Source organism: Myxocyprinus asiaticus, chromosome 29 (assembly GCF_019703515.2).
Source record: "Myxocyprinus asiaticus isolate MX2 ecotype Aquarium Trade chromosome 29, UBuf_Myxa_2, whole genome shotgun sequence".
Lineage (NCBI taxonomy): Eukaryota > Metazoa > Chordata > Actinopteri > Cypriniformes > Catostomidae > Myxocyprinus > Myxocyprinus asiaticus.
In genome coordinates this window covers 24,983,716-25,010,668 of record NC_059372.1, presented here as the reverse complement: position 1 = coordinate 25,010,668, position 26,953 = coordinate 24,983,716, and the positions used below count along the sequence as shown (strand labels likewise).

At 37.1% G+C, this 26,953-nt stretch overlaps 1 protein-coding gene across 2 annotated transcripts in view; it reads left to right on the top strand.

Annotated features, from left to right (window-relative positions):
• LOC127420262 (rho guanine nucleotide exchange factor 10-like protein) overlaps window positions 1-25,095 on the top strand; it is a 74,561-nt gene extending 49,466 nt beyond the window's left edge. For both annotated transcript variants that reach the window (XM_051662345.1, XM_051662344.1), the window contains 7 exons: window positions 5,282-5,368; window positions 8,070-8,284; window positions 8,429-8,586; window positions 9,800-9,942; window positions 19,437-19,608; window positions 19,824-19,946; window positions 22,833-25,095. In XM_051662345.1, the coding sequence (XP_051518305.1) occupies window positions 5,282-5,368; window positions 8,070-8,284; window positions 8,429-8,586; window positions 9,800-9,942; window positions 19,437-19,608; window positions 19,824-19,946; window positions 22,833-23,374 (1,440 nt within the window). In that variant the 3' untranslated portion in view covers window positions 23,375-25,095. The remainder of the gene's footprint in view (window positions 1-5,281; window positions 5,369-8,069; window positions 8,285-8,428; window positions 8,587-9,799; window positions 9,943-19,436; window positions 19,609-19,823; window positions 19,947-22,832) is intronic.
• Window positions 25,096-26,953: the final 1,858 nt, after the last annotated feature.

The window sequence follows — 26,953 nt, the reverse complement described above, 5'->3', positions numbered from 1 at the left end:
CATGTTTTCTCATATTCGTTCTTTGGTAAAGTCCTTTTTAGAAGTGTTGCTGTAGCCCGCAGGTCCCAAAAGTAAGTCCCCTCATTGCTCACACGCTCTCTGCATTTGGTTAGAATCCTTCCTCGGATAACAGAATTCCCATTAGGATCCGTATACTCCAGGGTTACTCAACATTTTTGATCTGGGACCCATTTTTTAGGTTCCAAATTTCTATACATTAAGCTATTAGAATTAAGCTATACTTGAGATCTCACTGGTGTAATTGCATAGCTGACAAATTACCTTCTTAAGAATACGCATTTTCCGTTTTAGTCAGTTTTATTGTTATTTACAAGAAATATGAAAAAAAAAAAATATATATATATATATATATATATATATATATATATATATATATATATATATATATATATATATATATATATTTATATTTGGGCACTGATTCTTTGGCACCCACTCTAATGATAGGGCTGGGCTTGTGTGTCACACTGCAGCTTGTCAAAGTCTGGCATATGGTAGCTGAAAGCGTGCATCTTATCTCTGCTGTTATTTCCAGATTGGGTCATTATTTGGTCTTGATGCAAACAGTAATGCTGAATCCTGATGTGCATAAATAAGTGCTTGCAAATGGTAGCAGCAGTTTTAGGATGCTTAGTGACACTTCATTTACCTTTTGCTGTAAATTTCACTTGTGTGTCTTGGTAACGTTTTAGCCTACATTTCAGATAATATTTTAAGCACAAGAGAAGCTGCTTATTTTATATATAGGTGTAGCTTCTGGCTATAAAAATGTGCTAGAATGAAATACAATAATATCATGAAATATTTGTGTTTTATAAGCCTATCAATGAAATAAACTTTTTTTTTTTTTTTTTTTAAGAATATACAGGTACTTTTGGGAAAGGTAGATTTTGCCAGCATCATGATGTAATTATGGCATCTACCAGCATGGGCTAACTCCAGAAACTAATTAGCCAAACCCTGACCCTTTGCTGTGTACAGTTTTCTCCAAATGCATGGCAGGCAAAGCTGTGAGAAAAGCTATTAAATATGTCTTAAATAATTTATAACATACCTGTTTGCCATAGAGACTCCCAAGCTTCGCAAGGGAGACTTCTACATGCAGTATGCATAGGAAGGGGGTAGTGAATATGCCTCTATATTTGTACATATACAAATATATGTTTGTGATGGAGTAGATCAGAGGACATTTTTTAAATATTAAACTCGTTAAACTTGATCTATCCCTTAGTGGAAAAACTTCAGCTTTTGTAGAGAATGTTCAAATGCCTTCGTTACTGCAGATTAAAGAAATGCAGAAACGGTGCCTGGTAGAGAAGATGCAGGAATAGACAAGCGAATGCTTATCTAATGTGAAGTGTAATCTTTGTTCTGTAGGAACACCCATGAGACAAATGTGTTTGTGTCTTAACTCTGTCTTTTCATATAACCACTTGCCACCCCTATATTTTGACAGCAAAAAAAGTAACGATGAGCTGACAAGAAGAAAGATGGAATGAGGAATATTAAAAATCCAAATATCTGTTGTCAGGTTATTAAGAAACTTCTCCTGTTTTAAGAGATGTCTTTTAAAGCAATAGTTCACCCAATATGAACATTCTTTCATCATTCACTCACCCTCATGTTATTCCAAACCATTATGACTTTCTTGCTTCCTTAGTACATAAAAGGAGAAATTTTGAGGGCTAGTCGCTCTTTTCCATGCAATTACAATGAATGAGAACTGGAGCTTTCCAGCTTCAAAAAGGATGCAAAAACACAATAAAAGTATTATAAAGGGGTTCAGACACAATTTATGCTCTATATTCCAAGGTTTTTGAAGTATTTGACAGAATTGTGTGAGGAAAAAGGATCTGTTCTTTGCAAAAGGCTATCATATGGCTTCAGAAGTATTGGAATATAGCACAGAAGTCATATGGCCCACATTTATGATACTTTTGTGATGTTTTTGTGTCGTTTTTGAAGTTTGAAATCTCCAGTCCCCATTAATTTTAATAGAATGGAAAAGAGTGACCAGTACATTCTTCACAACTTCTCTTTTTGTGTTCCATGGATGAAAGAAAGTAATGCGGGTGTGGAACAACATGAGGGTGACAGAATTTTCATTTTCAGGTGAACTGTTTCTTTATTTCAGTTTCAAGGATTCCGTCTTTCAAGCTGCTGAAGCAACATTTCAGCACATTTTGATGGAATAGAATGACAAGCTTGACACAGAACCTTGTATAAATAATTCCAGTGGGCTAATTCATGTGCATAATAAATATTCTGCCTGCTTTTTTTCATGGAGTGTGAATAAAAGCCCTGGCCCCAGTAGATTGCTTAAGATGAAAAGGGGCTTCATTCCCACTGTACATATCCAGCAAGCGAGAGTTTGCAGCAAGTTTTGCACATCGGAGTGCTGAGCGTAAGGCTCACAGCAGGAGAGGGACAGCGGCAGCCTGCTATTCCCACGCAACAGCCTCCTCAAACACACTGTGGACTGTTTCATCTAAACAGGTCGTCCTCTAACCATGGAACTGTGTTAAAGGCTAATCTGTCATGTACATTTAATGAATTCTCATTGCATTAGAGATAAACTGCCCATTGGCCCCTTTTGTATGTGTTCTTGTAGCCTTTTAGTGAAGCTATATTCCATGTCCCCTTGTACACCTATAAGTGCTAAATGACAACAATGGAACAGAACACAGCGGACTCAAGACTGTTTTGAACTACGTTTACCTTGAGACTGCATATTAAAAACAGACTTCTCATAGTGCGACACCATAAGAAAAACAGCAAGACGTGACGCAACTAAAAAAGATGTCTGTTTGATGCATATGTACATAGACCAAACATAAAAAATAGCATTATAAAAATGTGAGATAAGCGTTCTGTGTGAACGGACAGATTGATAAATGGATTGCTGTGTACTGTAGATCAATGTAGGGATTACTGTATGTTCAATGATATAGAAATAACACAAACAATATATTGACTTCTAAAGCCACTTTGTAATGTCAATTCAATGCTTTACCACAATGTTTTACCACAATAATGTCTTAACATTTTCTCAGAAAATATGATATATGCAATTATTTGTGATTAATTTAATTACATATTCTAATCGATTGACAGTCCTAGAAAATAAATATAAATATTTCGCCGTATATGTAATAAAATGTTATAAATGTATGACATTTTTAAAGCGTATTTAAGCTAAATCTGGAAACTTTGGCCGGTCATTTATAGCTGTATTTTAATGCCATCACTGAGGATAATTCTCTATTCACCATTGAGATGGTGTCATCTACTGAAAAGTTTGAGATGCAATCAAAGAAAATCACATGATGGTGTGCAAAAAAATTTACAGCTAAAGGCTGGTCTATTTAAGCTGCTTGAAAAGAAAATAAGAAAAGAAAAAAACAGAAGTTGCTCACCGACACTACCAATAATAAACTCAATATTAATGACATCTATGTCAGTATTTTAAGACTTCCTTAAAAGACACAAGCTAAGACAGCAACCCAGAACAAAGTTCATTTGATGTGTATTTTAAGTCGTGTGACATCTATACTGCTTTAGAATCTATTTAGAAAAATAACTACAGTGTATTGAATGTTTTCATTATGGAATAGGTTCAAATTTGAATCCTTACATAAAGATACATCATTATCCAACATTATGTTGGACAAAACCCCTTAAAATCATACATCCACAATATTGGACAAAACCCTTTAAGCATTTTTTATTAAAATGTTGTGTACTAACCATGAGCTGTAAGCATGAATCTGTTATAATCAAACATAAAATACTGTACGTTTTGATCGGTGTGTTTTCTTGTTGTGGCAAACAGTGTACTCCTTAATTAAGATTTAATCAGTGTTGGCAGGCATGGTTTGTCACCAGACATATGGGCTGCTGATGATTAAACCTAAAATAATAGCTTGGCTGGTGTGTGCATAAATTATATTTGGATGTTTAATAAACTTATGTTTGTCTAATTTGAGCCAAAATGCCCTGCAGTCAATTAACTTCCTTTACTTCTCTTTCTAAGCCAGCTGCTTCCTGTGGTCACCAGCCCTTTTAAATATGCAGTAACTCAGCATGTATCAAAGTCCCCACAGTTGCCAGAACACAGAAAATAAAGCTGAATACAATCACAGTTTTAATGGGAGAATTCACTAACTGTGCTCTAATGGTATCTCAACATAAAACCCTGCATCTTAGTTATTTACTAACCAATCGCAATCTAGTTTAATCGGGTGCTAAATGTGCTAAAATAGCGCTGCACTGTGAGTATTTATATTAAGTAATTGTTATACTTTTAAGGGCAAACATGCCACCTTTTTGTGTAAATTATGCTTACTGTGGACTGCACCTGCACTCACAAAACTTACTATTTACCTGCTGCCATTACCATCCACGGAAAGCAGAGAAATGGAATTTTGCTCAAAAGAGATGTTTCTGTACCTTTAATATTGATCATGACAGCAGTTATTCATTAAATGATGATCACATGATGGAGAAGAGCATTATAAAGTGTAGTAGAGCACACTTTTGGCATTTTATAGAGCTGATTCACGTGCCTGGATAGAAGTGGTGGAGACATGTTGTACAGTACCTGTGAAGAGTGCCAGATTGCAGTATTCTGCTGCATCTTCCACAACCTAGCAATTTGAACCGACCCGCTAGATCTAAAATTACGATTTGCTAATTGTGTTCAGCGCTAATTTTTTTTGCAGTGTTATCTGATTTGCATTATGTCTTTAGTGAATCAGGTACTAAAAACAATGCAGACAGCACAAGCAAATAAATGCTGCTATCAGCGGGCACCGTTAAGATAATTCATGTGTCCCAATACTGAAATAAAATGAAATTAAATGCAGGGATCTGTAATGCAATACTTTTTGTCTCTTGGGTGGGGGGGGAATGAAAAGATGAGCATCATAGTTATGATGCCCCAAATAAAGCCTTTGCGATCTAAAATAAATAAATAAAAGTGTAATGCTGGCCTCCTTTGCCAATCAGTTGTCTTTTCTTTTTGACCCCACTGTTTGAGTAGTTTAAATGATAACGTTTAAAGCAAAATTATGTTTACTGTGCATACATTCTTTACATTTAGCGGAGATAGGAGAAGTTTAAGTGTTATTTAAATGTTCTATTCAACATGTAATTTGCATAATACTGCTAAGAGATGCATGTTATAGAATGCTGTATTTACCGTAATGCATGAAAAGCTAGATCGGTAGGAGCTGAACGAATCTCTGTCTTGTTTTTGCAGTTGCAAGCTGCTCTGTATAACCCCGTCCAGTGTGCTCTTCTTGGTTTCTCTGCTGCCAGCACATCCTTGCCTCAGGGATACCTCTGGGTAGGTTCTTTTTCACACAATGAGAACATATATTCTTCAATCTTCCCTCAGGACAGGAACATTATAATATCTCTATATACAGTGGCAAGAAAAATTATGTGAACCCTTTGGAATTAGCTGGTTTTCTGCATTAATTGGTCATAAAATTTGATCTCATCTTCATCAAAGTCACAAGTATAGACAAAGCACAATGTGCTTAAGCTAACAACACACAAACAATTATAATCTTTCATGTCTTTATTGGACACATCCCATTAAACATTCACAGTACTGTGGAAAAAGTAAGTGAACCCAATGATTTATTAACTGGCCAATGCTCCTTTGGCAGCAATAACCTCAACTAAGCATTTCCGGTAGCTGCGGATTAGATCTGCACAATGTTCAGAAGGAATTTTGGACCTCTATTCCTTACAGAAATGCTACAGCTCAGCCATATTCTTAGAATGCCTGGTGTGAGCGGCTCTCTTGAGGTCATTTCACAGCATTTCTTTTTTTTTTCCTCTCCTCTTTTTCTCCCCAATTTGGAATGCCCAATTCCCAGTGTGCTCTAAGTCCTCGTGGTGGCTAGTAACTCGCCTCAATCCGGGTGGCGGAGGTCTCAGTTGCTTCCACGACTGAGACCGTCAACCCACGCATTTTATCACGTGGCTTTTTGAGTGCGTGTGGAGGCTTCATGCTATTCTCCGTGGCATCCACGCACAACTCACCTATCGCCCCACCGAGAGCTAACCACATTATAGCGACCACGAGGAGGTTACCCCATGTGACTCTACCCTCCCTAGCAACCGGGCCAATTTGGTTGCTTAGGAGACCTGGCTGGAGTCACTCGGCATGCCCTGGATTCGAACTCGCAGCTCCAGGGGTGGTAGTTGGCGTCTTTACTCACACAGAATTTCTATAGGGTTAAGGTCTGGGCTCTGACTGGGCCACTTCAAAAGGGTGGATTTTCTTTTTTTGAAGCCATTCTGTATTGGAATTACTTCAGAGTTTAGGGTCATTGTCCTGCTGCATCACCCAACTTCTACTGAGCTTCAGCTGGCACACAGCCACCCTGACATTAACCTGTAGGATACCTTGATAAACTTGGGAATTAATTTTTCCCTTGATGATGGCAAGCGGTCCAGGCCCCGAACCAGCAAAGCAGCCCCAAATCATGATGCTCCCTCCATTGTCCTTCTCCGTTGGGATGATATTTTCATGTTGATACGCAGTGCCCTTTTACAGCATACGTAATGCTGCGTGTTCTTTATCAGTCCACACATTTTTTTTTCAATAACATCCCAGTAGCGTTGTGAATTGTCAAGGTGGTCTTTGGCAAACTTCAGGCTCACAACAAGGTTTTTGTTAGAAAGCAGCAGTTTCCTTCGTGGTGTCCTGCCATGTTAATTTTTTCTGTATAGTAGACTCATGAACAGAGATGTTAACCAGTTCTAATGATTCCTTCAATTCTTCAGCTGTCACTCTTGGGTTATTTTTTATTTTTTACCTCATTGAGCATTCAGCGGTGTGCCCTTTGATTCATCTTGGCTGGTTGGCCACTTCTAGGGAAAGTAGCCACAGTACTAAATCGTCTCCATTTATAGAAAATGTGTCTAACTGTGGACAGATGAGATAACTTTGTAACCCTTTCCAGCTTTATGCATAGCAACAATTCTTGATCGTAGGTCTTCGGAGATCTCTTTTTTGCGAGGCATTGTCCACGTCAGCAGATGCTTCTTGTGAATAGCAAACTCAAAATGTTTGAGTGCTTTTTATAAGTCAGAGTAGCTCTAATTCACTCCTCTAATCTCGTTTCTTTAATTGGATGCCAGGTTTGCCAACTCCTGACTCTAATTAACTTTTTTGTTGTCTTTAGCCTAGGGATTCACTTACGTTTTCCACAGCACTGTTAATTTTTAATGGAATGAGTTCAATAAAACATGAAAGATTATAATTGTTTGTGTGTTGTTAGCTTACGCACATTGTGCCTTGTCCATAATTATGAATTTAATGAAGATGAGATAACATTTTATGAGCAATCCAGCTAATTTCAAAGGGTTCACATAATTTTCTTGCCACTGTATCTCTGAAGCTACAGTTGTGGACATGAGCTACTTGCATGTGGTATTAAGAGGAGGCACATTCTCATTCTATAGAACATTTGACTGGACAAAATGTTGTATATGCCCATAAGTGCATGACTTATTACAAGGACAAATGCCTTGCTCAAGGGCATAATGATGATAGTTTATGGATCACTCCTTGCATGGGTTGGACCAAAAACCTGTTCATTACCAGCCCGGATCTTTAACCACTACAGCACAGCATAATAAGCATAATTTCCCTGCAATATAGTGCCTTGCAAAACTATTCAGACTATGCAGTTCTCTAAAATTAAAGTATTTTCCAAACACCTGAAGAAAGTGATTGTAGCAGGAGCTTAAAGTTTTGAAAAAAAAAAAAAAAAAAACGCTGTTAATATTGTTTGGTCGGATTAGAAGTTTCTGGAAAGGCATTTGAACAGCTCTAGAAACAAACACATCAGTACTCCACATCAAAAGATATTTCTATAAATCATTTATCTCATGGCTGTGCCTCTACTGTGTTTTTTTTTCCTTCTTGCTTCTCCCACAGCCCCTCAGAGGGACATGCCAATGAGTTCAGGCACTGGATGTCCTCCTTATGGTTGTTTTCTTCTTTGTTGTTTTTTTCGACTCAACAGGTGGCTAGTGGGGGTGATGGTTCCCACGGGCAGGTGGAGATTTTCTCCCTTAACAGACCCACTCCACGTTCTGTTAAGAGTTTCTCTCTTGGTTCCCCAGTGCTTTGTCTAGAGTATATCACAGAGCCCAGCACTGATGAGGAACAGGAGGTACAGGCCACTGAAGTTCCTTTTAAAATTGGCAACACCATCTGTGTGGGATTACAGGATGGCAAGTGAGTTCATTTGAATATGTACCTGTAGATTGGTCGAGAATTATTGTAATCATTACGTTGTTGATTTTATGCAGAAAGCCAGAATGAATCTGCTCCTTTCCTTTTTGTGGGGAGAAGTTGACAAACTTGTGTGTGTTTCTTCAGCATACTAGTTTACGGCAGTGTGGACACTGCTGCCCAGTGTCTCCTAACATTCTGTAACCCAGAGGTCTGTCCAGTTTTGTGCCTGAAACACTCTGCCAACTTTCTCTTTGCTGGACTCAGTAATGGAAAGGTTGCAGTTTACAACAGAAAGAGTGGAGGTAAAATGATTTCTTATCATTTAAATATGAAGTGTGTATTTGTGCACCGTTTGCATCATTTAATGGAATTGGAAAAATGACTGTTTTCAAACAGGTTCTCAAACCGGCCCAAATGCATGGCATTGGTTGCTGTGTCATGCTTGTTGGAATACTCAAACAAACAAAGCAATGTGTTGAAAGCATCACAGAATTACACATTTTGGGGTGTGAAATGCTACGAAATGTTACTTATAGTTGTCTTCATATTAAGTTGGGATTGCATAAAGTATTTTACATTGAAAAATTACAGTGCCTTTCCACTTTTTCAGCCATTTTTGCTCCAGAAATACTTTTCCCATTTATTTTTTACCAAAGGGATTTCAAAAATTCTTCTTAAAAGCGATATAAGCCATGAACTAAATCAACCAGCTTTGAGGTGAATCACAACCTTACAAACTTTGATTTTAAGCAGAGAAATATTTGAAAATCAGACAAAAAGTCAAAGTTTCAAGAATGTGTACTTAATGTCTTTCATCAGGCCATGAACTACAATGCCATGAATCATTGCGAATGAAGTAATCAAAATAAAAACAAATGAAAGTGATTGTTTATAAGTATAGAAACAATATATAAAAATTTTATGGCAAAATATTGTGATAAATACAATTACTGTATATAAGTAGTTTGAGAGCGTAGGGAGACCGACTTGATTGCGCCATTTGCTGTGCGTCATGGGAGTAGGCAGTCACTGCAGAGCTCTTTTGCAGCGGTTTGTTAGCCACAATTCTCTGATTGGTGGATCTTTGCTTGTAATAGCACAGTTGGAATAATGCACACATTAAGGCTTCAGCAGAAACATATCGATTAACAACCTCAGAGCTCACAATAGGTATGTATTTAAAGGTTTCTAAGTTAAGTTAGGTTTGTAAGTTAGCTTTATAAAGGAAGTTAGGTTTGTAAGTTAGCTTTATAAATGATTTTGTCTATGGGGAAAAGTTATGGGATTTTTACTTCCGGAACCAGACTGTGGCGCTCTATTGCATTTTATAATTTTTTTCTTTTACCCTTTAAATAGAAACAAGTAATAGAAGGAAATTATCTTCTGAATTTCTATACTCTATAAATATGTTGGTATGTTATCAAAGATGTGTAAATATTAGCAACAGTAAATAGCACCTGTCCAATATTTAAAATAGCACCTTTAAATTCAGCATGGTCCATTTTGCGGTTACAGAGGGACTGTGGGATCCAGACTCCTGCAGACATGTGGTTATTGGATATGCACCCGTCCTAAAACTCCTCCGAATAGACGAGTGTGTGTGGGCCAGCTGTGCCAACCAAGTCTCTGTGATTGAGGGCTCCACTCTCAGGACTCAGGTACACAATAACATCTGATTAGACCCCTTTTCCTCTGAGAAATTTGCTGGTGAAATTGAAATGTGTTGAATGTGATTCCCTGTCTTCATAATGAAGACATACAATGCACACCTGCCTTTCATAAGACTTGTTAAAAGAGTGAACTGTCACATCACCAGTCAAAGCCTGAGCTTCTTTCCGGAACAGTGGTTGGTATCAAAAGCTTGAAATGGTTCTTTTAAGCTTGAATTGTTCAAATGTTAAGGAAAATCCCTTATTATGGAATTTTCATACAGTCAAGTAAAGTAATTTTTATTTGTATATCGCTTTTCACAACACATATCATTTCAAAGAAGCTTTTCAGAAAATCATGTTTTAACAGAAAATGAAACTGTAATATCTATTGTGTAGATTGAACATGATTGTAAATTGTGTATAAAAAATAAATAATTAAATAATAAATGTTACTTCGAACCCCAGAGAGCAAGCCGAAGGCGACTGTGGCAAGGAACACAAAACTGTTGGTTAATGGAGAAAAATAACCTTGGGAGAAACCAGATTCACTGTGGGGGCCAGTTCCCTCTGGTTAACCAGCATGAAAATAATGCCAATATTAGTTATTTGTGTGCAGTGCATGGTTTAAAATTTGTAAACTAAGTAAGTTGTAAGGGCCAGTGTTTAAAAAAAGATTTTGTATGAACTGTAAGATTAATGACTAATGTCTTTGAAGTCCATCCTGGATTAACTGCAGAAGTTCACATAGATGCATTGTCCTTTGTTAGTTGGCCGATGAAGGCTTTTGTTGGCAATTAATTAATAGTCTGTGTATTCCATTCCAAGAGAGTAATTTTTTTTCCCCTGAAGTTTTGGTCAAATGGGGAGAGTATTGAGACAATTCATTGAAATTATCCAGTTTACTGTCATTTAAATTTCACCAATAAATGCAATCAGTAGATGAGGAATTGCAATCAAAAGGGAGCTGTTGCCCTTCTGATAGGACTGTAATATTGGTCCTGATGTTAAGCCTATTGCAGGTTGCCACCGGTTCCGACCCGAAAGCAAATCATCATGGCCCTGTTCAAGCTGGCAACCTGCACCAAGTAGTGGGGAAAATTTCAGTTTTAGTATAAGGACCATCCATCGATGTGTATACAGTATATACTATTTCTTTGTAGAAATAAACATAGTTGGGAGGACACTACCTTTTCTAGTATTTTCGACATAAATGGGAGATTTGAAATCGGTCTATAATTAGCCAGTTCTTCAGGATCAAGCTGTGGCTTCTTAAGCAGTTTGATAACTGCCATTTTAAGTTTAATAGCTCTACATGACCTATCACAGTGAAGGATTGAAGTTGCTCATGAGGAAAATTATGAGACACTGTTTTCTGAGGTGCTGTGACAGTTGATTGCATAATTCCACATTTATTTCTGCCGATTTCTATTTTATCAGTAAAGAAATTCATGAAGTCATTACTCTTGTGCTGCGACGGAATATCTCATTCAGTCGAGGCTTTATTCCTAACCAATTTAGCCACAGTACTGAACAAACACCTAGGATTGTTGTGGTTATTTTCTATGAGTTTGTTAAAATATGCTGACCTGGCAGTTTTTAGTGTCTGTCTGTAGCTACAGACACTATCCTTCCATGGACCGTGAAATACCTCTAATTTTGTATTCATCCACTTGTGCTCCATTTTCCTAGCTGCTCTCTTGAGAGCATGAGTGTGATCATTATAACATGGTGCGGGGCTTTTTTCTTTAATTTTCAAGGGGGGGCGACAATATTAAGAGTGCTAGAGAAGACTGTATTTATATTTTCTGTTGTTACATCAAGTTCTTCAAGACTTTTTGGCTTACTGAGTATGTGAGATAATTCTGGAAGATTAATAGTGAAGATGTCTTTAGTGGTCGAAAGAATAGTTCTGCCTGAATGATAGCGTGGTGTAGATTGAGTGACATTAGCTGATTGCAGCAAACAAGAGACAAGAGACTGAGATGTCATCGTTAGAGGTGACTGATAGTGGATTCTTCCGATACCAAAAAATAAGCTGGGCAGTATCTGCCAATAACCAATTAATCAACCGATAATTTTTAAAATTGATACTTAATGAAAAAATAACACTCAAAGTAAAATAGTACTGACTGAACCATGAAAATGTATTGTACATTTTAAATGAAATAAATATATAAATATTAATATATATTAACTAATATTAGAATTTTAAAGTCAGCTGATTTTTAAATTGACGTTGATTCCTTAGTCCACAAGAGGGCACAATAAATACATAAACAATTCAGCACCATTATATTATAGCATAGAACGTTCCTATCCTGGCTGTTAGAAAAGTGCATTTCATTTTCAACTAATGTGCATAAAATAAATAAATAAAAAGTTTTAGTCGGTCCTTGTTGAGCGCTTTACCACGGAGACCTAACACATGTAGAGGCTCACGCTATTCTCCGCGGCATCCGCATACAACAACTCTCCTCGCGCCCCACCGAGAGTGAGAACCACATTATAGTAACCACGAGGAGGTTAACCCAACGTGACTCTACCCACCCTAGCAACCGGGCCAATCGGTTGCTTAGGAAGCCTGACTGGAGTCACTCAGCACACCCTGGATTCGAACTTGCGACTCCAGGTGTGGTAGTCAGCGTCTTTACTTGCTGAGCTACCCAGGCCCCCTAGAGCGCTGTTTTTTAGATGTTGTGTCTAATTAAAAAGAACTTTAAAAAGCATCTTGAGGCACTTGCTTTCTGTTAAACTGTATTTGTTGCACTGTTTCTAGCCTTTTTTAGTGCAAGAATGTGATTGATCTGAAGTCATCGTATTACAGTGAGGATACAAAAATTTAATTGAAATTATGCGTTTCTGATTTGCTTATACGTTTCTCTCGGCTGCATGAAGATATTAATTTGCTTTCTCTCATCACTAGCTTTAAATATGTAACTTAACTGGCTAACGAATGCATAAAGGTGACCAACTGTATATAAACTAACGCAAATAGATGGTAATAGATGGTAAAAATCGTGACATTTAAACATTTGGGTAGGACTTACATATATTTTTGTCACATTGTTCAAACCGCTTGAGGTTAGGTTTAATGTTAGTGTCCTCTCAGCCTTGTCGGCAAACATACTGCTGTCCTCGATTAATGCAGCATCTAGTCAACAAATGTATTAATTTATAATGATATGACAACGTGTCCTGTAGTGTACTGTATACATACCTTTTCATTGTTGATGTTTTAAATCCACATCTGAAGTGTTCCACTCCATGCAGAGTGTAGTCTCACTTGTCAAAACAAACACCACAAGGCATCAGTGAAGTGATAGGTTTTATTTTGCCTCTAAAGGCCACTCTCATACTGTATGACGACAGCGAGCCCTTCCCAGTCCCTCCAGCACCGGACGCAACGGGGGAAAACTATCGGTGTGGATTTTTGTAGATAACCGATAGTTCCAGAAATCTGTTATCAGTGCTGATTAATTGGAGAAAAAAAAATATATCGGTTAACCTCTAGTCATCGCTGTGCAATAGAATTTCACTCCATAAGACAGAATTAAATCTAACATATAATTATGGCGATGAGTTTGTCCTGTCACATTTTATCTGACTCCAAGAGAGTTGAGAATATCGATAAATGCTAATCTCAGTGGGTCATTTTCATTATCTGTGTGAATGTTGAAGTCTCCAGCAATTAAAGCTCTTCCTACAGAAACTACTAGATCTGATAGAAAATGTGCAAATTCACCAAGGAAATCAGAATACGGCCCAGGTGATCTATATATTGTAGCAAGGGCAAAAGACGACAGAGATTTTTTTATTTATATCTGACGGTGTCTCATTAAACGTTATTAATTCAAAAGACTTAAATTTATATCCTGTCCTCTGAGTAACACCAAAAACTTCACTGTAAATTGTAGCAACACCTCCTCCTTGAACCTTCAGACGAGGCTCATGTTTATAACAATAACCTGGGGGAGTAGATTCATTTAAACTAATATATGCATCCAGTTTAAGCCAGGTTTCAGTCATGCAGAGTGCATCCAAACTATGATCTGTAATAATTTCATTTACAATTAGTGCTTTGCTTGAAAGACATCTAATGTTTAGTAGCCCTACCTTTATATGATGTTTATCTTCAGATTTTTAGTTTCTTTTTTTTTTTTCTTTTTTTTCAAGTTTGACCTTAATCAGTTTCTTTCTAAATGATTTAATGAGGGTTTTGTGTTTGGTAGTTCGAGGAACAGACACAGTCTCTATATGATATCTAGGTGATACAGTCTCTATGTGTTGTAGTTTATGTGACCTGTGTGACGTCTGAAAGCAGTTAGCAGACGTTCAGATTAACTAGTTTGTCTGCTTCCTTACCAGGGCCCCTGTTATGGCACTTTTCCACTGCACGTTGTGGTTCGACTCGACTCGACTGCTCGCTTTACTTTCCTGAGCTTGCTTTTCCACTGCAGTTTAGTGCCGCCTCAGCGTGGGTGGGATTATAGGCTGATCGTCATAGTTGCGCCGCCTCTACTGCCATCACATCATCTTAAACGTGACACAAACGTTACTGACCATAAACAATAACACGACCGCTAGCTGTTAGCTACTAGCTCATTGTGCTGCATAAAGCAGTTGTTGCATGGTGATTTTACACGTGTAACAGTTAAATTAGCCTGGTTGTTTTAGAAGCAAGCTTTCCAGTAGCTGATCAACTAAATAAAGTGAAGCTTTCAAGCAGAATATAGAGTTAACATAACAAAATGTACCATCCTCCATCGTGGACTCCAACAAATCGGAGTCCAGGGCACTCTCCCTCCCATTGCTCACCGCTCTATTGCCATAGATTGCGTCCATTTGGTCGAACCACTTCCACTTTCTTCTGTTTGATGGTTCTGTAGTCACTTTTAAGTTTTTTTTAACTTTTCCCTACACTGTTGGTAGGTCCGGTGGTAGCCGTGTGCGCCCAACAGCTGAGACACTTACTGAAAGACTTTCCGTTTCGCGTCATTTCATTCGTCACTAACGAGAGGAATGTGTGCATCTCGTTTATTGACCACGGCATGGTTTTGCACCCAGCCATTTCTTTTTACAATTCGAAAGTCACGTGAACAAATGATATTGCTGTCACTGTTACTAACTTTAAAACTAGCGGGTTGATGTCCCGTGTCACAAATCCAGTGACGCTGGTAGTGACGATTTTCTCTGACCAATCAGTGATCTGCAGGGTTTTGACGTCACATTTAGTATCGGCTCGGCTCGCTTGGAACCTCGACCGAGGTGGTACTAAAAAAGTATCAGGTACCAGGTACTATCCACAGTGGAAAACTCCCAAAAAGCGAGCAGAGTCGAGTCGAGTTGAGCTGTACCGTGCAGTTGAAAAGCCCCATTAGTCAAATGCTCTCACTATTAAGACTGTGAGCCAAATTATTAGAGAGCAGAGTGGCACCTTCCCTGGAGGGATGGAGTCTGTCTCTCTTTAGCAGGTCAGGTCTATCCCAAAAACTCTTCCAATTGTCTATAAATCCTATGCTATTCTCCGGACACCACTCAGACATCCAGCCATTCAGTGATACTAATCTACTATAAACCTTGTCACCGCAATGAACAGGGAGGGGGTCAGAGCATATTACAGTGTCTGACTTCGTTTTTGCAAGTTCACACACCTCTTTAACATTATCTTTAGTGATCTCCAACTGGCAAGCTGGACATTGTTAGTGCCGACATGAATAACAATTTGAGAAACTCTATGTTTAGCATTAGCCAGTACTTGTAAATTTGATCTGGTGTCAGACGCCCGAGCCCCCGAGATGCATTTAATAATAGTGGCTGGAGTCTCTATTTCCACTTTCCTTACAATACAGGTCAGGGAACATGATTAAAATGATTTATTGTAGATATACCAGAATGAATTGTTCTGAATTAACCAACTAAAGAAACAGTGCACTCTTTCACATCAATTAACTTTCACATCAACAATCAAAGCCTGAGCTTTTTTCCATTAAAATGGTAACTAGGGAAGCTTAAAATGGCTCTTTTATTTCAGAGTTTTATGTTTGAATCTGTTGTAAAGATGGCTTCCCTTGCTGGATGCATTATGAGCGAGCATCTTAAGCCACACATAAAAGGTATCCTCCCTGTAGAAGCCCAAAAGCATGTTAGGGTGCTAGCCTTTGATCACTTCTGACAGCTGAGCCAACCTCTCTATTTTGCCGCAAGGAGCACACCCTCCCTCTTGCCTCCCTGATGCTTAATATCAGGATTGAATTCAGATCTGGAAGTTGGAAATTCAGTTCAACTAAGATAAAAGAGTACACATATGGATATGTCAACCGATTTACATTTGCAAGTCAGTTAATGTTTACTACTGATATATACAGTATGTCTAACATAGAGAGAATGTATCTGTCAGAATGTATTTGTCTTATGCAAAGGCATGTAGTTTAATCTTAGAAGGGGGGTGCAGAAAGTGCATGCATACACTTTAAATGCATGGGAATTTCACCAAACACTCTTACACATTTGGGTCTTTAGAGAGCCGGCATGCATTTCTATCAAAAATGGATCTACAAAATGCCCAGATAGTGTAACATTTTCAAAATATTTTTAAGACAATTAGAAAATAATAAAATAAAATATATTTTGATGTTTAATTTTTCATATATCAAAGAGAAAATGCAACAAATCAGGACAAATCTAGAACAGGATTCATTACTTTCACACTGAAATTTCATGAGACGCAACTGACTGTCAAACACATATTGAGCTACACATAACATAAGATACACATAGGATACACATAAGTATTTTCTCAGGCACTTTTTGAGTCTAAATAGATGTACAACTTACATAATTTCAGTAGTACACCCAAAAAACAATATTCATATCATACTGTTCATGTGTTACACTTGCTATAGTTTACTTCCATGTTGTTTCTTTACCAAATAGCAATGTCAAATGTAAATCACTGAAACAACAGCGCCACCTTGAGTAAGAAATATCATGTTTAATATTTACACTGGCAGCTAAAAGTTTGGAATAATGTATAGATTTTGCTCTTATAGAAAGAAATTGGTACTTTTATTCACCAAAGTGGCATTCAGCTGATCACAATGTATAGTCAGGATATTAATAACATGCAAAAATTACTATTACAATTTGAATTTAACTAAAACTACTTCAAAGAGTTCTCATCAAAAAATCCTCCACGTGCAGCAATGACAGCTTTGCAGATCCTTGGCATTCTTGCTGTCAGGTTGCCCAGACACTCAGGTGACATTTCACCCCCACACTTCCTGTAGCTCTTGCCATAGATGTGGCTGTCTTGCTGGGCACTTCTCACGCCCCTTATAGTTTAGCTGATCCCACAAAAGCTCAATGGGATTAAGATCCATAACAATCTTTTCCAATTATCTGTTGTCCAATGTCTGTGTTTCTTTGCCCACTCTAACCTTTTCTTTTTGTTTTTCTGTTTCAAAAGTGGCTTTTTCTTTGCAATTCTTCCCATAAGGACTGTACCCCTGAATCTTCTCTTTACTGTTGTACATGAAACTGGTGTTGTATGGGTAGAATTCAATGAAGCTTTCAGCTGAGGACATGTGAGGCGTCTATTTCTCAAACTAGAGACTCTGATGTACTTATCGTCTTGTTTAGTTGTACATCTGGCCTTCCACATCTCTTTCTGTCCTTGTTAGAGCCAGTTGTCCTTTGTCTTTGAAGACTGTAGTGCACACCTTTGTATGAAATTTGCAATTTCAAGCATTGTATAACCTTCACTCCTCAAAACAATGATTGACTGATGAGTTTCTAGTGAAAGCTGGTTTCTTTTTTGCCATTTTTGACCTAATATTGACCTTAAGACATGCCAGTCTATTGCATACTGTGGCAACTCAAAAACAAACACAAAGACAATGTTAAACTTAATTTAATGAACCAAATAGCTTTCAGCTGTGTTTGATATAATGGTAAGTGATTTTCTAGTACCAAATTAGCAATTTAGCATGATTACTCAAGGATAAGGTGCTGGAGTGATGGCTGCTGAAAATGCCTGTCTAGATTTGATCAAAAATACTTTTTTCAAATAGTGATGGTGCTGTTTTTTACATCAGTAATGTCCTGACTATACTTTGTGATCAGTTGAATGCCAATTTGGTGAATTAAAGTACCAATTTTCTTCCGAAACAGCAAAATCTCTACATTATTCCAAACTTTTGGCCGCCAGTGTATGTGTACATGCATATGGAATACTGGTAATTCACCATTGTTGATAATTCATTGTTGCACAGATAATCAACATGATATAGTATGTATTTGTATGAATCTAGTACTAATTTCTCTTGTAATAAATAAAGAAATAGGTATCCTGTGATAGTAAACTTATATACGTAGATATTAAATAATAATCATAAACAATATAATTTATGGAATTGCAAAAAATTTAACAGACACTATTACACATACCTAGGGTCTCTAATGACCCTATACACTTTTGGTACTTAAACATCAAGTAATGCAGTTTTGGCTTTTTTGTGTGTGCGCATGTGTTACACTATTTATAAGACATAGATTGAGGAATACTAAAGAGGTCTGGGCACAACTCCAAAAAATGGATGAGGTACAGGGAGTGAAATGCGGTCCCGGGTCTTTAAAGACCCGAGGTATGCTTTTAAGGGTTAACTATAGACTGATATACAGTGAAATGTATTAAATGATTTGCAGATCAATTACTGTAATTTTAATGAGTCGCGTATATCAATATTTCTAAGAAAAGGCCATAAAGAAGATCATTTATTACATTTTTGTGGCAGACACATCAATTATTTGGCATTACAAAAAATTGCTTTAAAAGTCAATATAAAGTTTTATTTCCATATCATTGAAAATAAGCCTAGAAATGGGCTACAGTACACAGCAATTAATTTTTCAGTCTATAGACACGTGTCCGACGGACGTCTTTGGTCGTTGCTTCACATCTAGCTATTTTCAGCGGCATGCGCCATTAGCAACACATTTTTAAGATGCCGTTTCAAGGTAAAATTAATTTTATAAAACCCTGCGGTCTGTTCCATTCTGCTGAGGAAATTTTGTATAATGTATACTTTAATATATAATATATTTAACCTTTTTCATTATTTTTTTATAACTTTAACAAAACAAAATTTGCTTTGAATCTTGAACTAAATTCTGAACTTCATTTTGCTGTTTTAATCTTTCATATTGCCTCTTAGTTTTATAATTATGATCGGATTGCTCTTTTGAATTATTCATTTCAGAAACATTCCTGATTGGTTTATAGTTGAAATCACTAATGTATAAATTGGAATATTTGCTAATTTAAGCTGTCATGTTTTTCCATAAAAGTTGACATTCTGGCCTTTGATTTTCAACAACGTTGTCTGAATCTTGTGATGTTTTTTCTCTTTTTCCCCCCCAAGTCTAATTTCTTCTTGCGCTTCCTTGTTTAAATGCATTTTCATCATTATTTTGTATGTTTCTTCTTTTGTTTTAAATCCCAGAGTTTTGAAGCTCACCCAGACCCTATGGTTAGTGTGACGCACATGGTACGTGCTGGAGGAGGGGTGTGGATGGCGTTTTCAGAGGGATCATCCCTCCGTCTGTTTCACACAGAAACAATGGAACACCTCCAAGAGATCAACATTTCAACACACTCTGCATATTTCAGCCCTGGCAAGTGCAAGATATGTTTGTGGTGCAGAATATCATTTCCTTTGATCCAATCCAGATGATGTTTTGGCACATAGGCCTTAAAAACTGGAACAAGTGTCATAGTTTTATTTTATGGATTCACAGAAATGTTTACAGCTGTAAAGAACTTGAAATTGTTGGTTTGTAAAAATGTTTAGCAAAGCAGTGACACTGTGTGATATTCTCTTTCTCCACAGGACAAAAAACTGTGTGTGTAACTAGCTTGCTCATCTGCCAGGGACTGTTATGGGTGGGAACAGCTCAGGGCGTTATTGTCACCCTGCCAGTGCCCAGACTAGAGGGTATCCCCAAAATAACAGGTGAGCCACAATAAAAAACAAAAAAACAAAGCATTGTACCTGAGCCTTCTCGGTATAAAAAATATTCTTGAGGAACCTCAAATGCCACACTGGTGGAACCCTCTGGAGAACCTCTAGGCAAACTTTCAGCTCTCTGAAAAGCTTACTCTTAGTTCCAGCAAGACCACTAAAGACTCTTTCCTGCGTTGATATTGACAGTATTTATTTTATTTTTTCCTCCTTGAAAGAGGTTTTAGGAAGCCTCAGATAATAAAAATCCAGATTTTTAAACGTATTTTGTTTGGGGGTGAATTTTGTGTGACTTTTTGTAGAAAACTGCAGGGCCATTTCTGAGCATATGGGGGCCCTATAAGCGAAATTCTAATTTGCGGGGCCCCCTGATGGCCCTAAGCGGCCGCTTGTACCACTTGTAGCTAGAAACAGCCCTGGTAGACTGTGACATTCAATGCACAAATCTTGATTTTTAAGCATAATTTGCTTTGGTGTGAATTTTGTTTGACTTGAGCAAGCTGTGACATTCAAATAAAAAAAAATTATAAAAAGATAGGTATTATATAGGTCACTTCCACACTAATATGTTTACGTTTGAAAATGCATATATGGTTTACACCTCTCACCCACACTATAAAGGCGTTTTCCTTCACCAAATATAGAATGTTTCGCAAACGCTTTCCATTAAAGCATACACTGGCAGCCAAACGTTTGGAATAATGTACAGATTTAGCTGTTTCAGAAGGAAATTGGTACTTTAATTCATCAAAGTGGCATTCAACTGATCACAAAGTACAGTCAGGACATTACTGATGTAAAAAACAGCACCATCACTATTTGAAAAAAAAGTCATTTTTGATCAAATCTAGACAGGCCCCATTTCCAGCAGCCAGCACTCCAACACCTTATCCTTGAGTAATCATGCTAAATTGCTAATGTGGTACAAAAAGAAAATCAGTTGCCATTATATCAAACACAGTTGAAATCTATTTGGTTTGTTAAATGAAGCTTAACATTGTCTTTGTGTTTGTTTTTGAGTTGCCACAGTATGCAATCGACTGGCATGTCTTAAGGTCAATATTAGGTCAAAAATGGCAAAAAAGAAACAGCTTTCTCTAGAAACCATCAGTCAATCATTGTTTTGCGGAATGAAGGCTGTACAATGCTTGAAATTGTCAAAAAACTGATGATTTCATACAAAGGTGTACACTGCAGTCTTCAAAGACAAAGGACAACTGGCTCTAACAAGGACAGAAAGAGATGTGGAAGGCCAGATGTACAACTAAACAAGAGGATAAGTACATCAGAGTCTCTAGTTTGAGAAATAGACGCCTCACATGTCCTCAGCTGACAGCTTCATTGAATTCTACCTGCTCAACACCAGTTTCATGTGCAACAGTAAAGAGAAGACTCAGGGGTGCAGGCCTTATGGGAAGAATTGCAAAGAAAAAGCCACTTTTGAAACAAAAAAAAACAAAAAGAAAAGGTTAGAATGGGCAAAGAAACACAGACATTGGACAACAGATAATTGGAAAAGATTGTTTGGATCTTAACCCCATTGAGATTTTGTGGGATCAGTTAGACTGTAAGGTGCGTGAGAAGTGCCCGACAAGACAGCCACATCTATGGCAAGAGCTACAGGAAGTGTGGGGTGAAATGTCACCTGAGTATCTGGACAAACTGACAGCTAGAATGCCAAGGATCTGCAAAGCTGTCATTGCTGCAAGTGGAGGATTTTTTGATGAGAACTCTTTGAAGTAGTTTTAGTTAAATTCAAATTGTAATAGTAATTTTTCACATTATTAATGTCCTGACTATACATTGTGATCAGTTGAATGCCACTTTGGTGAATAAAAGTACCAATTTATTTCCATAAGTGCAAAATCTGTACATTATTCCAAACTTTTGGCTGCCAGTGTACTTTGGAAAACGATGCCATTAGAAAACTGAGTTTTCAAACAAAAATTGACTAGTTTGGATGTGGCCTTAATAGAGCACAACAGTCTGGTTCTGGATGTAAAAATCATATTCAATTATCAATAACTTATAAACCTTTAAAGACAGACCTACTGTGAGCTCCAAGGTTGTTTATCGATGGTATATGCTTCCGTTGAAGCCTTCCGTTTGCATTATTTCAACTTCATTGTTTAAAAATCATGTTTGATAGCAGAATTCATTAAAAACAACTACACTACCCATGGACCAGCAGAGAAAAATTCACCAATCAAACCGCGGCCAACGAAACCAGCGAAACGTGCCTCGGAGCTACCACCCACTACCATGACGCACTGTGAATTACGTAATTGAGTCGGTCTCCCTTCACCCTTAAACTACTTATATATTTGTACATATCGGAATATTTCACAATAAATGTAAAATATATTGTTTCTATACTTATCAACAACAACCTAAAATCAATAGTTTAATATATTCCTATCGTTTTTTATTTAGTCGCAATGCTTCATGTGATAGAAGTTTGTGCCCTCATGAAAGACGGTAAGTACACAACCTTGTACCTTTGCCTTTATGTCCGATTTTCAAATAAATGTTTGCCTCAAAACAAAGTTCGTGATGTTGTGATTCACCTCAGAGCTGGTTGGTTTGGTTCATGGCTTACAACTCTTTATGAAGGATTTTACAAAAAGTCTATGGAAGAAATGAATGGTAGAAATACTTCCTGAAGCCAGACAGCTGAAAAAGTGGGCGGGAACTGTTGCACTCTATTGCTTTATACAAACGATGTAATTCTGCTACAGTGGGTCTCTGAGGGTTAAAGGTTGTCTAGAGGAACTCCCGAGGCTTTTGCCATCTGAGGAACCCCAAATGGTGCCTCAAGTATCTTTTTATTTTTTACAGTGAATTGTGATACAAAAAACAAACTTTCTTTCCCAACAGGTAAAGCAATGACCTCACTCAACGCTCACAATGGTCCCGTTGAATTCTTGGTAGCCACCTCCAGCATTTTATCTCAAGCAATCCTAAAGCGGGATTCTGCTGTGGAGGGTGTGGATTCAAATAGTGGAGAGGAGGATAAGGAGGTGACAAATTCGTCTCAGGAGTCCCTCCAGCAGGCAGATGGCGCTTCACATGGAGAAGCCAAATCTAAAGGAGTGCTGCTGCAGTACCACCTGCGGTCTACCTCTCAACTCCCAGGTAAGCTCCTGACTGCTCGGCCTGAAGAAGCACACTCCGACTCGACACGGGACTCTCTGGAGCACAGCCTGGAGGACGGTTCCATCTATGAGCTGAGTGATGACCCAGAGATTTGGGTCAGGGGCCCGGGACCATCTTCTAAGGAAGCAGCACGGAGGGAGAAGGTGACATCAGCTGCTGTTATATCGGGTGGAAAAGGTTTCCGTCGGCTCACTAACTCTTCTAAGTCCACTGAATCTAATGAGAATGCACTCATCGTCTGGCAGTTGCCCATTACAGTGTGAGGCAGTAATACATTTTCCTCCCATTGGCTTTCATCATGTGTTTTTGAAGTGATGGGTTGTCGGCTCACCGAAGGACAAATAGACTATAAGCCTGTATTTGTATGGCTTATGCTGAATTATTAATTCCACGTTTCTTCCGGAAGGTTTTAGGTTGATGACCAACTGTGCCATTCAATATTCATTCTTCGTAATAATAGCATGTGTTTGGTATATAATGCACCACAGCTAAATATAACAGTAATTTCACCTCTTGAAAAAATGACTGATATCACCAAAATATCAAATTTGATTTTAGCCCATATGCATGCAAGGAATCAGGCTTAGCGTTTTTTTTTTTCTCAGATGTAATACAGAAAATAATCCTTAGTATGGATCTGAAAGGGCTGTGACCTAATTCTTTCTTTTGTAAATGATAAAATATATTTTTTTTATGCAACCACCATAGGTGTACACAGTAAAAGTGAGGTGATAGAATATGTGCTGTAATTCTATTTAAATGTGTTTTAATGTTATTGTAGTGTGAAATGTGAATAGCCAAATAATGAGCAAAAGGAAGCCTTTGGCATAGGTACTTGTTTCTGATGGTTCTTATTTTACTCAGTGTTACTTTGTCAAAAAATAAATCATATTTGCTATGATAGACGTTTCTTCATCTGCAATTTTTCCATTACTATTTCATTTTTTATTTAAGTGCATTTAATATTAAATGTAGTTAACATTAAATGGTTTTGAAATGACACTGTGTGCAAAGACTTGCAGTAAATTAATATTGCAGAGTAATATTATATGTTGAATCTGAGAATATTTTTATGCTTTTATCTCTGGGCAGCCACTGCCTGCTCTCACAGTAAACATATCAGCAAACGCAGTATGGCGCAGCTCAGGCAGTTTAATATATGCAAGTTGTGAAACCAGTAGTACGTGAAGAGGATGCTAAATCACATTTCTGGCTGACACGGAGTAAAACTGACCTGTCAGGATTTTAAAGAGCTGTCTAAAAGTCACTCATCGTTCTATGTGGAAATTGATGGTTAAGGGACGTGGCTCATTTCATCTATTAATTTGTTTAAATTTATTTCTATTAAATTGCACTACAAAAATAACTATCAAATAAATGTCAAGATGTATTTGTTTATGCTCAAATAAAATGAATCAAGCTAGTCCATTATTGAATATTAAAGCTATTAGGTTTGCAGAAGAGAATCTCGTTTACTTTTCTGCAACCCAGTTTGCTTTACTTTAAGGATGATATTTTTGTCTATGTAAGTAAGTTTCTTTTGTGGTGTGGTAAGATAATATAAAGAGCCCAATTTAGACTAAGGGGCTGTAAAGTATACTTACATCAAAGGCTCCTAATCAGAGATGTTTGATTTGCTTTGTGTCTAGTGGGAAATCAAGACACTCATTATGGTTAATTGATGGACTTGATCAGGATAATGCCCCTCCTTTTGTAATGCTTAAATACAAGAACAATGTTGATATACCTCTCTATGGAGAATTTTGCAATAACAGTGAAATGACGTGAGTTGCTTTAGATGGGTTGTGCTGCCCATTTGTTTTTTGTTTTTTTCTGAATTCATTTTTCTCAGCAGTGCAAAAATGACAAAAGAAAACAAAAACCATCCACCTGCATGTTTTCCCCATACCAAGCTGAGAGAGATGAAAAAATAAATCAAGTTGAGTGTAAGCAATTTTTATTAAAGATATCATGTCTGACCTGATCTAGTGTGATCATAATAGACTGAGGTGTTTCTAAATGTCATGTGCGGTGTACCTGTTTAAATGTGTGTGTTTGTTTGTGTGGATGGGTGCCTGAAAGTGAGAATTCATCCATTTGGCTAGCTGTACCTACTGTGCATTAGTAATACAGTATGTACAATACAAAATAAAAAAGCATTGCTAAATTTAGCAAAAAACACAAACTACCATTTTCACAACAACCCTAGTAAATACTGTAAGTAAATAACATGTACAAACAAGTGTTTTGTCCTTCACTCTCAATTCATCAGTGCTTGTTGGAGGTTATATAGGTTTATTTTTGAAAGGCAATTCTTTATTGGCATATACCTTAAATTTTTTGCTACAGAAAGCAATTTTGCCATTTGTGGCAACATGCACCAATATCAAACCATCGCATTATTTTTGTATTTTTTTTTATTTTTTTTTTTGGCCTACAAATATTGTAATTTAATAAATTGTATACATTTATTTAACATTTAAAACACATGTGACAACTTGCTCCAAACCGAGATTTATGAAAAATACATTTGTGCTGAGATTTTATTTAAAATCTACCTTCATTATATAGTTGACCCATACCTGAATGTATGCTAGCATTGTTGTATTGTATTCAATTGTTTACCCAACAGGCTGTTGTAAAAATTAGACGATACTGGAATTTTAGATTTTTATGGGCAGAATTCCCAAAAAACTATTTCAATTTAAAGGTGCACTCATTAATGTTTTGTTTATATTCTTGAACATTAACGTACACGCACAGCATGGCTGCAGCATCATTAAAACCCAATAGTTTTCAGTTTCTGATGCCATTGTAGAAATGCACTTTTCACTTTTCTGCCATGATTAATTTAATCCATGAGTTAAAGTGTCCAATAACAGGGCAGTTACTGAAATTAAGCAAGTAGTATTTGGCTGGTCATGTTATCCTAACATGGTAGCTCCCATGAGCGGACCCTCTCCATGTAAAATAAAACATGAACCTTTTGTAAGGTTACTGATATGACTGGAGTATTCATTTGATGTGAGTGCTCATGATTTTATACATGTTTCAAAAGTACAATTCATTCTTTTTAGGAGTAACATTTTTTAATGAGGAAAACATTATTGAGTGCACCTAAAGGGATAAAATGAATCGTCATTTATTCACCCTCATGCCATCCTTGATGTGTATGACATTCTTTCTTTTTCAAAACAGAAATGAAGATTTAAAAAAAAAAAAAATCAGTTCTGTAGGTCCGTACAATGCACGTGAATGGTGACCAGATCTTTCAAGCTCCAAAAAGCACATAAAGGCAGCATAAAAGTAATCCATATGACTCCAGTAGTTAAATCCATGTCTTCAGAAACGATATGATAAGTGTGGGTGAGAAACAGGTCAATATTTAAGTCCTTTTTTTTATTATTTATTATAAATCTCCACTTTCACATTCTGAAAGTAAAAGAGGACTTAAATATTGATCTGTTTCTCACCCAAAGTGACTGCATCGCTTCAAAATACATATATTAAACCACTGGAGTATGGATGACATTTATATTGCTTTTTTATTGTGAGTTTTGGAGCTTGAAAGTTCTGGTCACCATTCACTTGCATTGTATGGACCTACAGAGCTGAGATAATCTTCCAAAAATCTTCGTTTGTGTTCAGCAGAAGAAAAAAAGTCATACATATCTGGGATGGCATGACGGTGAGTAAATGATGAGAATTGTAATTTTTTGGGTGAACTTTCACTTTAAAGAGGTGTTTGGAGAAGGTGTTTTAAACCAACATACAAAACAACTTCTAGATAAAACATATTCCAGTAATTGGACCTGAAAACCTTTTAGTTACTGAGATATAGC